Source organism: Arvicola amphibius, chromosome 3, assembly GCF_903992535.2.
Source record: "Arvicola amphibius chromosome 3, mArvAmp1.2, whole genome shotgun sequence".
Taxonomy (NCBI): Eukaryota; Metazoa; Chordata; class Mammalia; order Rodentia; family Cricetidae; genus Arvicola; species Arvicola amphibius.
Window position 1 is genome coordinate 146,819,849 of NC_052049.1, and position 15,691 is coordinate 146,835,539.

At 38.6% G+C, this 15,691-nt stretch overlaps 1 protein-coding gene across 1 annotated transcript in view; it reads left to right on the plus strand.

Moving 5' to 3' along the window:
- The window catches only part of Ddx43 (DEAD-box helicase 43), a 31,867-nt gene that overhangs the window by 14,410 nt on the left and 1,766 nt on the right, over positions 1 to 15,691 (plus strand). The window contains exons 5-16 of the mRNA XM_038323353.1: positions 1,123 to 1,204; positions 4,564 to 4,720; positions 4,955 to 5,073; positions 5,863 to 5,973; positions 7,359 to 7,500; positions 7,829 to 7,929; positions 9,888 to 9,975; positions 11,018 to 11,145; positions 11,310 to 11,419; positions 12,221 to 12,359; positions 13,750 to 13,837; positions 15,315 to 15,443. Coding sequence (XP_038179281.1) covers positions 1,123 to 1,204; positions 4,564 to 4,720; positions 4,955 to 5,073; positions 5,863 to 5,973; positions 7,359 to 7,500; positions 7,829 to 7,929; positions 9,888 to 9,975; positions 11,018 to 11,145; positions 11,310 to 11,419; positions 12,221 to 12,359; positions 13,750 to 13,837; positions 15,315 to 15,425 — 1,376 coding nt within the window. The 3' untranslated portion in view covers positions 15,426 to 15,443. The remainder of the gene's footprint in view (positions 1 to 1,122; positions 1,205 to 4,563; positions 4,721 to 4,954; positions 5,074 to 5,862; positions 5,974 to 7,358; positions 7,501 to 7,828; positions 7,930 to 9,887; positions 9,976 to 11,017; positions 11,146 to 11,309; positions 11,420 to 12,220; positions 12,360 to 13,749; positions 13,838 to 15,314; positions 15,444 to 15,691) is intronic.

Sequence of the window (15,691 nt, forward strand, 5' to 3'; positions counted from 1 at the left end):
ACTCACATGCCCACATGCAGACACATTCATACACATAATAAAAGTATCCTGGTGTGGTAGCAGATGCCTTTATTCTCAGCCCACAGGAGGCAAAAGCAGGCAGATCTCTTAAGTTTAAGGCCAGCCAGAGCTGCATAATGATATTTTGTCTCCAAAACTAAATAAATAAAATTAAATAAATCTGAAAGATTTTAAACTAATGTTGTGGACCTTTGAAGAAAAAATTAAAATCAGTCTAAAATATTTTAAAGCAAATTCATCTGTTGCAGTAAGTTGGGCTTTTTTAAAAATCATGCTTTCCAGCCGGGCGGTGGTGGCGCACGCCTTTAATCCCAGCACTCGGGAGGCAGAGGCAGGAGGATCTTTGTGAGTTCGAGGCCAGCCTGGTCTACAAGAGCTAGTTCCAGGACAGGCTCTAGAAACTACAGGGAAACCCTGTCTCGAAAAAACCAAAAAAAAAAAAAAAAAAAAAAAATCATGCTTTCCAGCCATGCCCAGTGGTACACACTTTAATCCCAACATTCAAAGTGTATGAAGAAGACAGAGGCAGGTGGATCTCTTGTTCGAGGTCAACCTGGTCTACATAGTGAGCTCCAGGACAGTCAGAGCTACACAGTGAGACCCTGCATAGAAAAAAAAAATCATGCTTTCCTTTCCTTTAATGTAAAAGATTCCTTCCTGTAGGCTGTAGACATGCCTGAATGGTTAAGGATACCTGCTGCTCTGGCAGAGAACCCTAGTTCAATTCCCAGCACACTTGTTGGGTGACTCACAACTGCCTGAGACTTCAGCTCCAAAGGACCTAACTGCCTTTTCTGGCCACTACGGGCTCCTATACACATGGCATACACCCACACAGACATGCATACACATATATAATAAGTAACAAAATACAAATATTTTTTAAAAGATTCCTTCCTGAGTGGAAAATAAAGTTGAAAGAGAAACCAAAAGATCTTTTAGACTGGCATAAGCCTAGATAGCAACATGAAGAACTATCAAAAACTGTATGCATAGAGAACTTAAATATTATTCTAGTTTGAAATCTGTAGTTTTGAATAAGTGTTAATAAATGTACATTCTCATTTTTTATCTAAGTTTGGATTGTCATCTTTGTCCCAGATTTACCTCCAATTAAGAAAAACTTTTACATAGAATCAGCAACGACCAGCTCAATGTCACAAGTGCAGATAGACAACTGGAGGTGAGTAGTTGTCACATTACCTCAGTGTTCTCAGGTTCTTACTGTTGACTTGTTAGGCAAGGATTTTAAATGGTTGTATTGTAACACTGTTCCCAACTTTCATGTTTGCTCGACTGAAACCTTGGCTGCATCTCATGTGGCGAGTTTTAGAACAGTGTTGTCAGATACTGCAGTGGAGCATGGTGGCGCACGCCTGTAATCCCAGCACTCAGGAGGCAGAGGCAGGAGAATCATGAGTTCAGGGTCAGCAAGACTGTCGCAAACAACAATAAATGTCCAATTGTGATGATGGAAGCTGGTCTGTTTGTGTCTCAGAGGCCATAAATAGCACCTGAACACTTATTGTGGTTCTTATAGCCGAGGAACTAAATGCAATGCTGGGGATGTAACAGTCAACTTCCAACTGCATGATAGTGACCCCATAGATTATAACGTACCTGAAGAAGTACTATTTTGAAGTGATTGTAGCTGCAGTAAACAATGCAATGCATTATTCACATGTATGTGGTGACATGACGGTGGTAAACTAAAGCTGTGCTAGTCACAGTGTACTGTGTTTATGTACAGCTTATAAAACTTGGTGCTGAGAACAGACCACTGCTACTAGTTTATATATTTGCTATACTTTTATTATTATTTTAAAGTATATGCATTCTGACAAGTATACTAGGACTGGATGTGCACCTCAGTAGTAGAGCATATGCCTGGAATGTGCAATACTCTCATGTGGTCCTTCCCACCCCACCCCCACCAAATGAAAAAGTTATTCTAGGACTGAGGATAGAGCTCAGTTGGTAGAATGCTTGCCTAGCATGCACAAAACCCTAAGTTTGGTTCCTAGTATCATGACGGCAAGATGGCACATACCTGCATTCCCAGCCCTTTAGATAAAGGCAAGGATCGGAAGTTGAAGATCATCCTTGTCTAAATAATGATATTGATAACAGTCTGGAATACAAATCCCTGTCTCAAAGAAAAAAAAGAACTGCTGTATGTCACATTATCCTCCTTCCTCTACTTTCCTTATGATGAGATTATAAGTGTGCACCGTCATGCATTTGAAGCCAATACTCTACAACTTAGCTATATCCGCAGCTAACAGTGAAAAGGTAAAAAGCTTTTAAATATTGTATTTTAATATGGTAATTTCTTTTGTAATGAATCCCATTACTTTTTAATTACACTTATATATGTGTGTATGTGTGCATACATACATGCATGGCATTGGCGCATATATGGAGGCCAAAGGACCACTTGCAGCAGTTGCTTCTCCCCTACTCTGTGGGTCTCGGGGATGGAGCATCAACTTCACTGTCACGCACCTTTGCTCTCTGAGCCATCCAGCCAGCACTTCTTTTCATTTTTAAACATTTCACATATGTGTACTGTATTTACATCATTTCTCCCTTCCCTCTCCTCCGTCCAACTCCTCATGTGTCCCTTCCACATCTTCTCAAACGCATGTTTTTTTTTCCTCTTTGTTACTATTACATATCATTGTTACATGAATTAAGCAACCTGTTGATGGGGGAGCTAACCAATCCCTTTGTCTGAGGGGCGTGACCCCTCCGGGGGTCCAGATACCTTTAAAACATCCGTGTGCGTTTGTTCGCTCTTTTTGTTTTCCTGCGCTCCTCGCTGGAACCTTGGCTTTTGTAAGTTCCCTTTTCTTTCCTTTATTAAAGCTGAATATTATATATTAAAGCTAGTCTGGTTAATCATAACTGTCGATCGACCACGCCCCTTCAACCTGCTGAGCCCATTTGTTGTTGCTTATATGTATGTTTTCAGGACTGACTATCTGGTGGTAAATAACCAGTTAGGGCCTTTGTCCTTGGAGATAACCTGTTCTTCCTCCCTCAACATTCATTAGTTCCCTGTAGCTCTTCATCTGTCAGTCTTGGCATGTGAACTGGTATTTAGGAATATATTTGAGATTCCATGGGTACATCTTCACTCTCATATCTAGAAGGCACAATTTCACCAAAGATGACCTGGTGCTCTGGCTCATTTAATCATTTCACCTGTCTTTTGTGATGTTCCTCTGGCCTGAGATGGAGGGTTTGTCTCAGATGTAGATGTATCAATTGGAGCTGACATTACAGTCAGTTTGTTCTCTCAGTTTTGGCCAGGTGTACTTTTCTGTAATTATCTTTCTACTACAAAACAAAGAATAATTTCTCAAACTCTTGATTTCTTATCTGAAGTTATTAGATTTTTTTATGAGTCTGTGATTGTTTGGGCTGCATGTGTATATGTACACCACATACATTAGGTTCCCAAGGAAGCCAGAAGAGGGCGTTAAATCTTCTGGAACTGGAGTTACAAACTGTGATAGCCACCATGTGGGTACTGGGAACTGAACCCTAGTTCTTTGCAAGAACAAATAGGACTCTTAACCACTGAACCATTTCTTCCCGTTAATAGCAACCTTAAAAACTGACACAAATCAAGTCTGTTGTAAAAATAATGGGTGGGCATAGTAGTGCATGTTTGTAATCTTAGCACTTTGGAGTTTGAGGTAAGATGAGGAGGAAAGAGTTCAAGGTCGGTGTAAGCTACGTGTGGAGCTTGAGACTAGCCAAGTCCACATGAGGTTCTGCAAAAAAAAAAAAAAAAATAGATGTAGCAGAAAGATGATATAATAAAAAGATGAGATAATGCTAAGCCTTGGTCAAATAACTCATCTTAGGACTATTTATTTATTAGCCTAGTCTTATATTATCATGCACGTATTGGGTCCCATTTTCCATACTCATTCATTCATTCATTCACCCACAGAATTAGGTTTTCCTTTACCTCTGCACCCTCATTTAAGAGGGAAACAGGGTCCTATTTCTTTTTTTGTCTGTCCATTTGTTTACTTATTTGTTTTGAGACAGAGTGTATAACCCAAGCTGGCCTCAGACTTTGAGTCCTCTGTCGCCACTTCCAAGTGCTGGCCTTCCAGTTGTGTGCCACCATGTCCATCCCTCCATTTCTTAGTCTATATCGCCTTAAAATCTGGTTTTAATCAGTCACAGATGACTTTCTGGCTATTACCTGAACCGACTGTAAGAAATGTGCTTTTCTTGGGCCAGGCCATGGTGTCGCACACCTTTAATCCCAGCACTCAGGAGGCAGAGGCAGGTGAATTCCTGTGAGTTCGAGGCCAGCCTGGTCTACAGGATCTAGTTCCAGGACAGCTAGGACTGTTAGACAGGGAAACCCTGTCTCAGAAAACCAAAAGAAAAAAGAAAAAAAAGAGAAAGAAAGAAAGAAAGAAAGAAAGAAAGAAAGAAAGAAAGAAAGAAAGAAAGAAAGCTTTTCTTTCTCAAGCTAATTGAACAAATCCACTAATATTTGTATTTTCTATAAAGGAAAGAAAATTTTAATATAACATGTGATGACTTGAAAGATGGTGAGAAACGTCCTATCCCTAACCCTATTTGTAAATTTGAAGATGCCTTTCAAAGTTACCCAGAAGTTATGGAAAACATTAAAAGAGCAGGCTTTCAAAAACCTACACCAATTCAGGTATGCTTTTGTTAACTCCAATATTTCATTGAACATCCCTCTCCTCCAGATAATATCTGTTGAATGTTAGAAGTTTAAATCACTAGGGAATAGCTGTGTCTTAAAAGCATGTGCCCAGTACCTCCTGCAGCACTGCCAATGACTAACAAGATGTGTTTAAAAACCTAGAGCTGACGGGCACAGATGAAGAGGAGTTGTGATTCTTGTTTTAGTATTGATCTTTTTTTTTTCCAGTCACAGGCATGGCCAATAATTCTACAAGGAATAGATCTTATTGGAGTAGCACAAACTGGAACAGGGAAGACACTGTCCTATTTAATGCCTGGATTTATCCACCTAGACTCTCAACCACTGTAAGAACTCCCTTGGCTTTATTTTCTTATTAGGGATTTAATAGTATATAACAAAAACTATAATTAAGTTCTGTCATTTCTTGCATTGGTCAAAGTGATGCCTATTTTTTGCCAGGCTGCACATGACTATGCTTATGATGTATACGGTCATAAAACCAGTTTAGGAAGCAATAGATACTGTCTACCAAAAGTCAATAAAAAACACTGGAATCAAATTGCTAAATTGACCTAAATCATGTTGTTTAATTAAATTTCTATGAATGTATTGTCCAATATAGTTCTATTCAATGAAAAAGTATCATTTCAAATGAAATGTTAAATGAACAAGAAAATATTTGAGGCCGTAGATTTGTGGTGCATGTGACTTATTTTCTGGCTTTTGTCATTTTATGGTAACTCTACCTTTATAATAAAAATTATAGAAACTTATACCAGCAGCTTATTTTTTATGTATGTTAATTGTAATTAATAAAATTAAGTCTACACGAGGAACTTTTTATTTATTTATTTTGAGACAGGGTTTCTCTGTAACAGTTCTGGCTATCCTGGCATCTGCTTTGTAGACCAAATTGGCTTCAAACTCACAGAAATGCCTGCCTCTGTCTCCCAAATGCTGGTATTAAAGGCTGTACCACCACCTGGCCTACAGGAGGGACTTTTTAATCATACACTTCACCAAAAAGTAAAAACATGTCTTTTCTGCTTAGACACCATCATTACAAATCTTGCTCTAAATGACCTTGCCATGCACCTGAGACAAATAACGTAATTATTGTTTCCCTTTTAAAGAGCTAGAGAACAAAGAAATGGACCAGGCATGTTAGTCCTTACACCAACCCGGGAATTAGCCCTTCAAGTAGAAGCTGAATGTTCTAAATATTCATATAGTGATCTTAAAAGGTAAGTCATTTCTATATAAGTGTTATATTCACCTCCACATTTGTAGTAACTTTATTTAAATTGTGTATGTGTGTTTCTTTGGTTCAAATTCACCATCTTGTGCATATTTGCCAAATGCTCAGCTCCTGAACTATCACCCCAGCTCTACAAATTAATTTTCAATTGATACACAACAAAATCATGTTTATTAATGGAGTACCATGTTATGCTTTGGTATGTGTGTAAATTATGTAATGTTGAATTAAACCTTTCCTCAAACTTTTCTTTTTTGGGACAGGGTCTCTCTTGCTGTCCTGGAACTCACTATGTGTATCAGGCTGGCCTCAAAGTCACAAAGATCTCCCTTTCTCTGCCTCCCTAGTGCTGGGATTAAAGAAATGTGCCACCACTGGGCTTCCTAAATATCATGTTTTGAGTTGTAAACATTCAAAAGCCTTCTAATTCTTTAAAACGTACATTTTATGGACTGACAAGCTAGCTCAGCAGTTAAGATTGCCTGCTCCCTTACAGAAGACCCAAGTTCCTAATACCTAAGTCAGCACATACCCACTTAGAACTCCAGCTCCAGGGAAATCCCACACCTCTTGCTCCAAGAGCACATGCACTTATGTGCACATACTTGAGTGCAGACAATCACATAATTAAAAATAGTAAAAATAAATCTTAAAAAACATAGTCTATAGCCAGGCAGTAGTGGAATACTCCTCTAATCCCAACACTTAGGAGGCAGAGGCAGATGGATCTCTGAGTTTAAGACCAGCCTGTTCAACAGAGAATTCCAGGACAACCAGAGCTCCACAGAAAAATCTTGTATCGAAAAACAAAAATAGATTGTATTATTAAAATCACTGCTGTATAGGGCTGAAGAGACTGCTTAGTCAATGAGCGCACTGACTGCTCTTCCAGAGGACCCAGTTCAATTGCCAGCACTCACATGGAAGCTTACAACTGTCTGTAGTTTTAGTTCCAGGGGATCTGACACCTCACACAGACACACATTCAGTCAAAGCACCAATGTATGTAAAATAAAGATAAGTAAATAAATAAAATTTTAAGTTACTGCTATGCTATAACAACACAAGTTCTTGCTCTGAGTTTATCTTTTATTATCATAGCTTCTGACATCTTCATTAGTTTTATACCTTAGGAATCTGATTTAATTAACAACAGCTATGTCATAAAGCTCAGAAATGTAGAAATATGGTTCTTTAGGAGACACTATAGGCTGGCAGTGGGGATAGTTTGCATAATGGGGTGGCTACTCCTAAAAACATGAGATTCTTTTATTTCATCTTATCTGTAACCGAAATGCTTAGGTTAGTTGCAATTTTGCATTATGATGGGATGTTCTTTGCTTAAACATGAACTTCTGGATTTTTTTAAAGTGTTTGTGTATATGGTGGTGGCGATAGAGATGGACAAATACAAGATGTTTCAAAAGGTGTAGACATCATTATTGCAACTCCTGGAAGATTGAATGACCTACAAATGAATAACTTTGTCAACCTGAAAAGTGTAACCTATTTGGTAATCATGGAGTAAGGGTTTGGAATACTGGGAGGAAAAAGAACTGAATTTGTAAAAAAAAAAAAAAATGGGGGAGGGGATGGCTGTTTTGTAGGGTTTTGTATTCTGGAACTATTTCCCACTCTGTTGAACATAGTAGGAAAGTTAGACATTCGGTTTTTCTCATTCAGTAGCCATAGAAACTGTTGGGAATCAAGTGAAACAAATCAGTCTGCATTCTTTGTCCACAGAAAGTTTATTCTGGTCTTGAGAAGTTGAAATGTCTTAGATAATAGGGAAAGTAAGTGTTTAGAAAAGAGATTGGCCACATTCTTCATTTTGAATACAGGTTTTAGATGAAGCAGACAAGATGCTGGACATGGGATTTGAACCCCAGATAATGAAGATTTTGTTAGATGTACGCCCAGACCGGCAGACTATTATGACAAGGTAAGTATACCTAATTATGTATGTATTCAGAATAGAAATCAGTAGATTAAAAACTTATTCTATTAGGTTACTTTCTCACCTACCTTTCAGAGCATTACTTGAAAGTACTTTGAGGTTCTTGAATGTAACAATCAATACTTTATCTTTGACTAGTATACCTTTCCTACATAATAAATGGGTTTATTTTTGTTACTTTTTTTGAAACAATATGTAGTTATGTCTAACCTGAAACTTTCCATGTAGACTAGGCTGGCCTCAAACTCAGAGATCTGCCTCCCAAGTGTTGAAATTAAAGGCATATACTATCATGCCCACCTATACTTATTTTTGTTTGTGTGTGTGTATGCACTATGGCATATGTGGAAAGGTCAGGACAATTTGCAGGAGTAGGTTCCAGCCACCATGTGGGTTCTGGGAATGGAATCAGGTTGTCAGCCTTGGCAGCAAGTGCTTTCACCTGCTTGAGCTGCTCACGAAGGGTTTTACATAAAAGTTGTGTTTCTTGGAAAAACCTTATGTTGAATAAATGATCACTTATCTTTAGAGATAAATATTTGATTTATGATTACTTTTCCTGATATAAAACTGAGAAAGCAATGATTGTCTGTGTAATCTATAAAGGATAATTCTTCCTAGGCCCATATTCTTTGTTTGAAAGATGGTTCAGTGATTAAGAATGCTTGTTGCTCATGCAGAGGACCCAGATTCAGTTCCCAGCATCCACATCTGGTACATATGAGCACCCACTACCACCTTTAACTCCATTCCCAGGAAATCTGATGCCTGTAGGGGCACCTGCAATCATAAGCATATCCCCATGCACACATATGCGTGTAATTAAAGTAATAAAACTGAATATTTTTTAAGAGTAGTGTATGACTCGCCCTTCCACAAGGCTCATGAAATATACAGAAAATTGAGCAGAAAGAATATAGAAACCAGAGATCAGGGAGGACTTTAAAACAGTGTCTTCTGGACATGGTGAGCAGTTGCTACACAAGACCTGCATACAATCGATCTAGTCAGTATCCTAGCAGGGATTAAACAACGTGGGGTGGGATACTCGAAGCAGTTGCCACTTGCCAGTAGAAAGCCAATTTTCTTCAGGGGTGGGACCCTGTTAGGCTCTTACGCTAAGGTGGATAGCCCTATACCCACATGCATGTGGCAACACATTTGAACTCAGTAGGGTGTGTGTGTGTGTGTGTGTGTGTGTGTGTGTGTAGAAGACACAGAAAAAGGGTGTAGGCTTGATGTTGGGAGGTGAGAGAGAGGAACTTAGTAGGAGTTGGGGGTAGGGTAATAAAGGGTAGATTTGATCAAATAAAATGCATTTGTGTATTAATGGAAAATTTTTAGTTTACAGAAAGGATAGTTGAATGGCTGTGGAAAAAATACTAAATCATTTCATTTTCTGTTATCTACCATTTCAAGAAAATGTAGTTATATTTCATTGTGTATGAAGGTACAAAAGGGGGCCAATTTCATTATTTTATATATGTCAAAGAAAACTATGAACTTATACAGCCTTTGACCAATATACTTAAAATGATTTGTATGGGCCTAAGCACTTGATTTCCCTTGCTGACACTGTGTGATAAATATAGATGTTTAATTTTAATGGTTTGTTTGTTTTGACTTTTATAAAGGATGAGACACAACTAAACTTTTATTACCCTTTTATAGATAAAAATTTATTTGATGTCATAGAGGCATTCTTAACCTTTTGGATAATATAAACAAAGAATAAGTAAATGAAAAAAAACTTAGAAGTTATGTCCAGTGGCCTGCAGCTAGCCAGCTCAACAGAACTTAACTGTGGATTTGCTTGACTTATTTCAGAGATCAGGAACATAAAGATGTCTTTCATGAGTAGCTTGGTACACAGCATGCTTAAAGAAATTTGATAACATGTTATAATAAAGTTTCGATGTTTGTGTATCTTGTTTTGGTTCCAGTGCTACTTGGCCATCTGCTGTCCGCCGTCTTGCACAATCTTATTTGAAAGAGCCAATGATTGTCTATGTTGGTACTTTGGATCTAGTTGTAAGCTTGTTTTTATTTTTATTAAAACTTTTTATAATTACACTTAAAGAACATAGGTAAAGGCAGTGGGATGTACTTCAGTGATGGAGTAGATACTCAGCATCCATGAGGCTCTGGGTTCAGTCCCAACACAAGGGGAAAAAACTCAATTAGTTTACAGAGTGTGTGTGTATGTGTGTGTGTGTAAGTATTTTTTCTAATATATTATGCATATTTCTAATATGCATATATACTAAATTTTTTATATATATTAGAAAATAGAGGGATTAGTAAGAAGGCTCAGTGGATAAAGTGCTTGCTACTCAAGCGTGGAATTCAGATCCTCAGAACCAAAGTGAAAAATTAGGCAGATGTGGCAATCACAAAGACAGATTCCCTAGGACAAGCTGACTGACTAATGAGACTAGCCAAAGTCAGAGAGTTCCAAGTTCAGTGAGAGACCCTGTCTTATTTATTAAAGTGGGGAGCAACAGAGGAAGATCTTGTCGACTTTGGGCCTCCCCACTCAATGTTTCTGCACACATACACATAAAAAATAATAGTAAATATAGACTAATACTTTGAAAAGTGAGAATCGGTCAGGAAAAACTATGTGAGTACTTCATTCTTTGACTAAGTACTACTAGTCTCTTTTATCTAAAGAGATTTTTTTTTATTATGCTTAAAAAATGACACTAGTCAATTTTGTATTAAATTGACAAAGTACTTCCTGAGTTGAGTTTCATGTTGTATCACCTCATCACTGAAAGTCTGATATGCAAAGTTCAAGAATATAATGCTTACAAACATGACATTACTTGATGGTTGTCCTTACAACAGTAGGCAATAGCTTTTAGCATGCCTGCCAACCATTCATGTGTTCCCAGACTCAGTGTGGGTAAATAAGTGATAAAAATCAAAGACTGAGCTGTAAGTGTTGAGTAGAAATAGTAATTTTGCTATGCTCACTACCTTTCTATTTTCAAAGTCTTAGCTGATTATAAATGCATTTTTGAGCCATTTGTGGGTGGTGCTAATGTACTATGATCTCTGAATTATTTAGGCTGTAAGTACAGTGAAGCAAAATATAATCTTCACCACAGAAGAAGAGAAACGAACTCATATCCAAACCTTCCTAGAGAATATGTCACCTAAAGATAAAGTCATTGTGTTTGTCAGCAGAAAAGCTGTGTAGGTATTTCTTTGTGCTTTCTTTATCATCAGCAATCCAGCTGACTTACTCATGACTGTTTCTGTATATAAAATTTCAAATGAGGAAGTTGAAAGACTGTTTGCTAGTTGATGAAGGTATTAGAATAAGTACTTAAGTTCATTAACTTTATTCTTTGGTTCAGTGCTGATCACTTATCAAGTGACCTGATTCTCCGACACATATCAGTGGAGTCTCTGCATGGCAACAGAGAACAGAGTGACCGAGAGAAAGCATTAGAGAACTTTAAGACAGGTGAGTTATAATTGCTGTCTATTGCAGTTTCGGGGATTCCAGTACCTGGGCTTGACTGAGTGATATTTCCTATTTCTCAGTCTGTCCTCACCTTGTAAACCCAAAATAGACTGAATATTAATCTGCTTCTGAGAAATAACTAGATAACTCTACAAAGACCAATTCATGAATGAGTCACATCAGAATAGTAACTTGTAGTTGAGACTGTATTAGTTTCCCTGAAAGATGTATGTCTTAGCTACTTTGCTATTGCTGTTAATTAAAACACCATGACCAAGGCAACTTATAAAAGAAAAGCTTTATCTGGAGCCCATCACCATCATCGTGAGCTTGACAGCAGGCAGGGAAGGTGTTGGAGCAGCAGAGAGCTCATAAAGCAGAGCGCTGCCCTGGGGATAGTGGGAGGCTGAAACTTCAAACCCTCTCCAAGTAATGTACATTTTTCCAACAAGGCCACACCTCTTAATCCTTCCCACATTGTTCAGATAGTTCAGGAGAAGACCATTTGCTGAACTGTGGTATGTGGTGTTGTGACTTGCCAGTAGTTTAAAAGTCTCCCTCGGATGTGAGGGCGACCTGGCTGCGGCATCTGTCACCCCATTGATCGCCAGGGTTGATTCGGCTGATCTGGCTGGCTAGGCGGGTGTCCCCTTCCTCCCTGACCACTAAAAAAATAAAAGTCTTTTCTACTTTCACTATAAGCAATAATATCTAATTAAATACTAAAAACAATTAAATTTCACATGTCTTCGACTGGCTGTTACCAGACAAGTTTAGTGTTTATTTGCTTTTATTCTTTAGGTAAAGTGAGAATACTTATTGCTACTGACTTAGCATCTCGAGGTCTTGATGTTCATGATATCACTCATGTCTACAATTACGATTTTCCACGGAACATTGAAGAATATGTACACAGAGTAGGACGCACTGGGAGAGCGGGGTAAGCCAGCTGGGTCAACCCAGGAGAGAAGCCAGTCTGGTTTTGGATTCCCTTCACTCCCCGCAGAAACCCATTTTATTCTCTTGTAAATGTTCTGTTCTTCTCTAGACCCTTATTGACTCTTTTATCCCTTTTTATCTGGATGAACTAGATCCCACCGTTATTGGCTTCTCGTAATTTAAGTTTTTTGTTGTTGTTGTTGTCTGTAGGTTTTGTGTGTTTTGTTTTTGTTGTTACTTAGCATTTTGTTCTTTTAAAAGATTTGTTTACATAGGTGAGCACTTTATTTGAATGTTCATCTGCACATGAGAAGAGAGTATAGGATCCCATTATAGATTGTTGTAAACCGTCTTGTGGTTGCTGGGGACTCAGGACTCTGGAAGAGTGGCCAGTGCTATTAACTGCTGAGCCATCTCTCTAACCTCTGTGTGTTTGGGGGTGTTGTTGTTATTGTTGTTGTTTTCAGTACTGGGGCTGGAATTTAAGGCCTCACATACTAGGAAGTGGTCTATTACTAAGCCATATCCCTGGGCCTCTTTGTACTCCCCCCACCCACCCACCCACAGTCTTACTAAGTTGCCCAGGCAAGCTTTGAACTTTGTGATCTTCTTGAATTAGCTTCTTGAATTTCATGCTAATGTTTTAAGCCTGCGGTATTCCAGCAGTGAATGTGTTCAGTTATTACTTTTATTGTTATTGACAAAGTATTCAGATTTGCATTAACATGAGAAGAGTACCTTTTCATTCCTCTTGAATCATTGAGCTGAAAATTCCATCAGCCTTCCAAACTCAGAATTTCTGTGTTTCAGACCTGATGAACCATAAATCAAATATAGTTTTTTAAAGTACCTGTGTGGCTACTCTTCTAGAGGTTCTGAGTTCAATTCCCAGCATCCATATGGCAGCTCACAACTGTCTGTAACTCCTATTCGGGCATCTGGCATTTCATGCAAACATACATGTAGGCAAAACACCAATGTACATAAAATTAAAATAAAAAAGTGGTGAACACAGATTTTTTTCTTGTCTTTGTTCCCAAGATAAAAAAAAATTATGACATCTGTTTTTGTAGAGTGTGTATGTACGCATATAGTAAGTATAATCTAGGTATGATTTACATTATACAGGACAGTACATAGATGTGATACCATTTTATGGAAGACTCTTGAGTATCCTCTGATTTGATGTCCTCATGGGGTCCTGGAGCCAACTCCACTGAATGCAAAGAGATGACTTTATTTAGATTCTAAATTGCAGTTTATGTGATATTTACTCTATAACACATATGTGTAAAGGTTGAAGTTTCCTGTTTTTCTTCTTGTTTTCTGTATTAACCAAATTAGGAGTACATGGTATAAAATAAATTACATGAACTTTTTTCCTTTTAAAGGCGAACTGGTATGTCAATTACCCTTATCACAAGAAATGATTGGAGGGTTGCCACTGAATTGATTAATATTCTGGAAAGAGCAAATCAGGTAAGAATTTGCAACTTACAGAAATTTTTATATTAATGTTTTAGTTGTATGTTATGCCAGGTACTGAAGGCCCTGCTTGGCAAGTAAGATATATAACAAACCACTAATACGAGGGTTGTGACATGGCAGTGAGTGTGAGCTATGGCAGTGTGTGACTGAGAACGTGAGGTGAGTGTGAGCTATGGCAGTGTGTGACTGAGGGCGTGAGGTGAGTGTGAGCTATGGCAGTGTGTGACTGAGGGCGTGAGGTGAGTGTGAGCTATGGCAGTGTGTGACTGAGAACGTGAGGTGAGTGTGAGCTATGGCAGTGTGTGACTGAGGGCGTGAGGTGAGTGTGAGCTATGGCAGTGTGTGACTGAGGGCGTGAGGTGAGTGTGAGCTATGGCAGTGTGTGACTGAGGGCGTGAGGTGAGTGTGAGCTATGGCAGTGTGTGACTGAGGGCGTGAGGTGAGTGTGAGCTATGGCAGTGTGTGACTGAGAGCGTGAGGTGAGTGAGCAGTAGAATAGCCGTGGAGGGTTCCGTGTGAGACAGAATACACGAGAAATGATACCATTAAAAGAGGGTGTTGGAGCCAGGTGGTGGTGGCACACCTTTAATTCCAGCACTTGAGAGGCAGCAGTAAGATTATCTCTATGAGTTCAAGGCCATCCTGGTCTACAGAGTGAATTCCAGGACAACCAAAGCTACACAGAAAAACCCTGTCTCAAAAAAACAGACTGAGGCAGACAGAGAGAGTTGACCAAAATGAAGGATGTAAAAAAAAAAAAAAATCCATATAGTAGAAGCCTACTGTTTTATGATTCAATTAAAAATATATGTATATAAGGATTATTATTTAGATGGCTCAACAGGTAGAGGCATGTACATGTAGGGCTGACAACCTGTATTTGATCCCTGGATCCCTCAATGTGGCAGGAGAAAACTGACTCCCAAGAGTTGTCCATGGGCCTGAGCCTGAACTTACACATACACAAAATCAAATACATCAAAAAATGTGTGTGTGTATGTGTGTGTGTAAACATGATGGAGCTGGAGAAATGGCTCAGCAATTAAAAGCATACTTCCAGAGGACACGGATCAATTCCCAGCACCCACATGATGCTCATGATCATCTGTAATTCTAGTTCCAAAGAATCCCCCTTCTGGCCTCTGCAGACATCAAACTCACAAGTGGTAGGCAAAATATACATGTAGGCAAAACAGTCATACACATAAAATAAAAAAAAAACAAAAATGTGTTAAAGGAATTGTTAGGCAGCTAGGAAACGATAGAAACGGAGTAGAAGAAGGATGCGTACATGATTCTGTAGCTTAGATATATTTAGGACTTAACTGGCAAAGAAAGACCTTTTCTTTTTTCTTTTTTTGAAAGATGTCTTGTGATTGTGGGCTTCTCCGAAACAATTTAAAGGTTATTCAGCATATTGTAGGAAGGAAGGAACTCAGAATCCTAATAACACATTTAATAATTTCAGAGTATCCCAGAGGAACTTGTCTTAATGGCTGAGAGATACAAAGCAAGTAAACTAAAAAGAGAGATGGAAAAAAAAATGGGGAAACCTCAAGGGAAGCCACAGTTTCACTAATTTACTCGTGTGCTACAGGTAAGATTTTATGGTATAGACATTCAGATCTTTGTCTTTCTTTTTGTTTTGTTTGTTGAGACAGGGTCTCTATGTATCACTGGGTGTCTTGGAACTCACTACGTAGACCAGGTTGGTTCTGAACTAAAAGATCTGCCTGCTTCTGCCTCCCAAATTCTGGGATTAAAGGTGTGTACTACCACAACCAGCAAACCTCTGTCCTTCAAAACTAGGTTCAGATGGTGTATGTATTACAGTCAGCATAATCT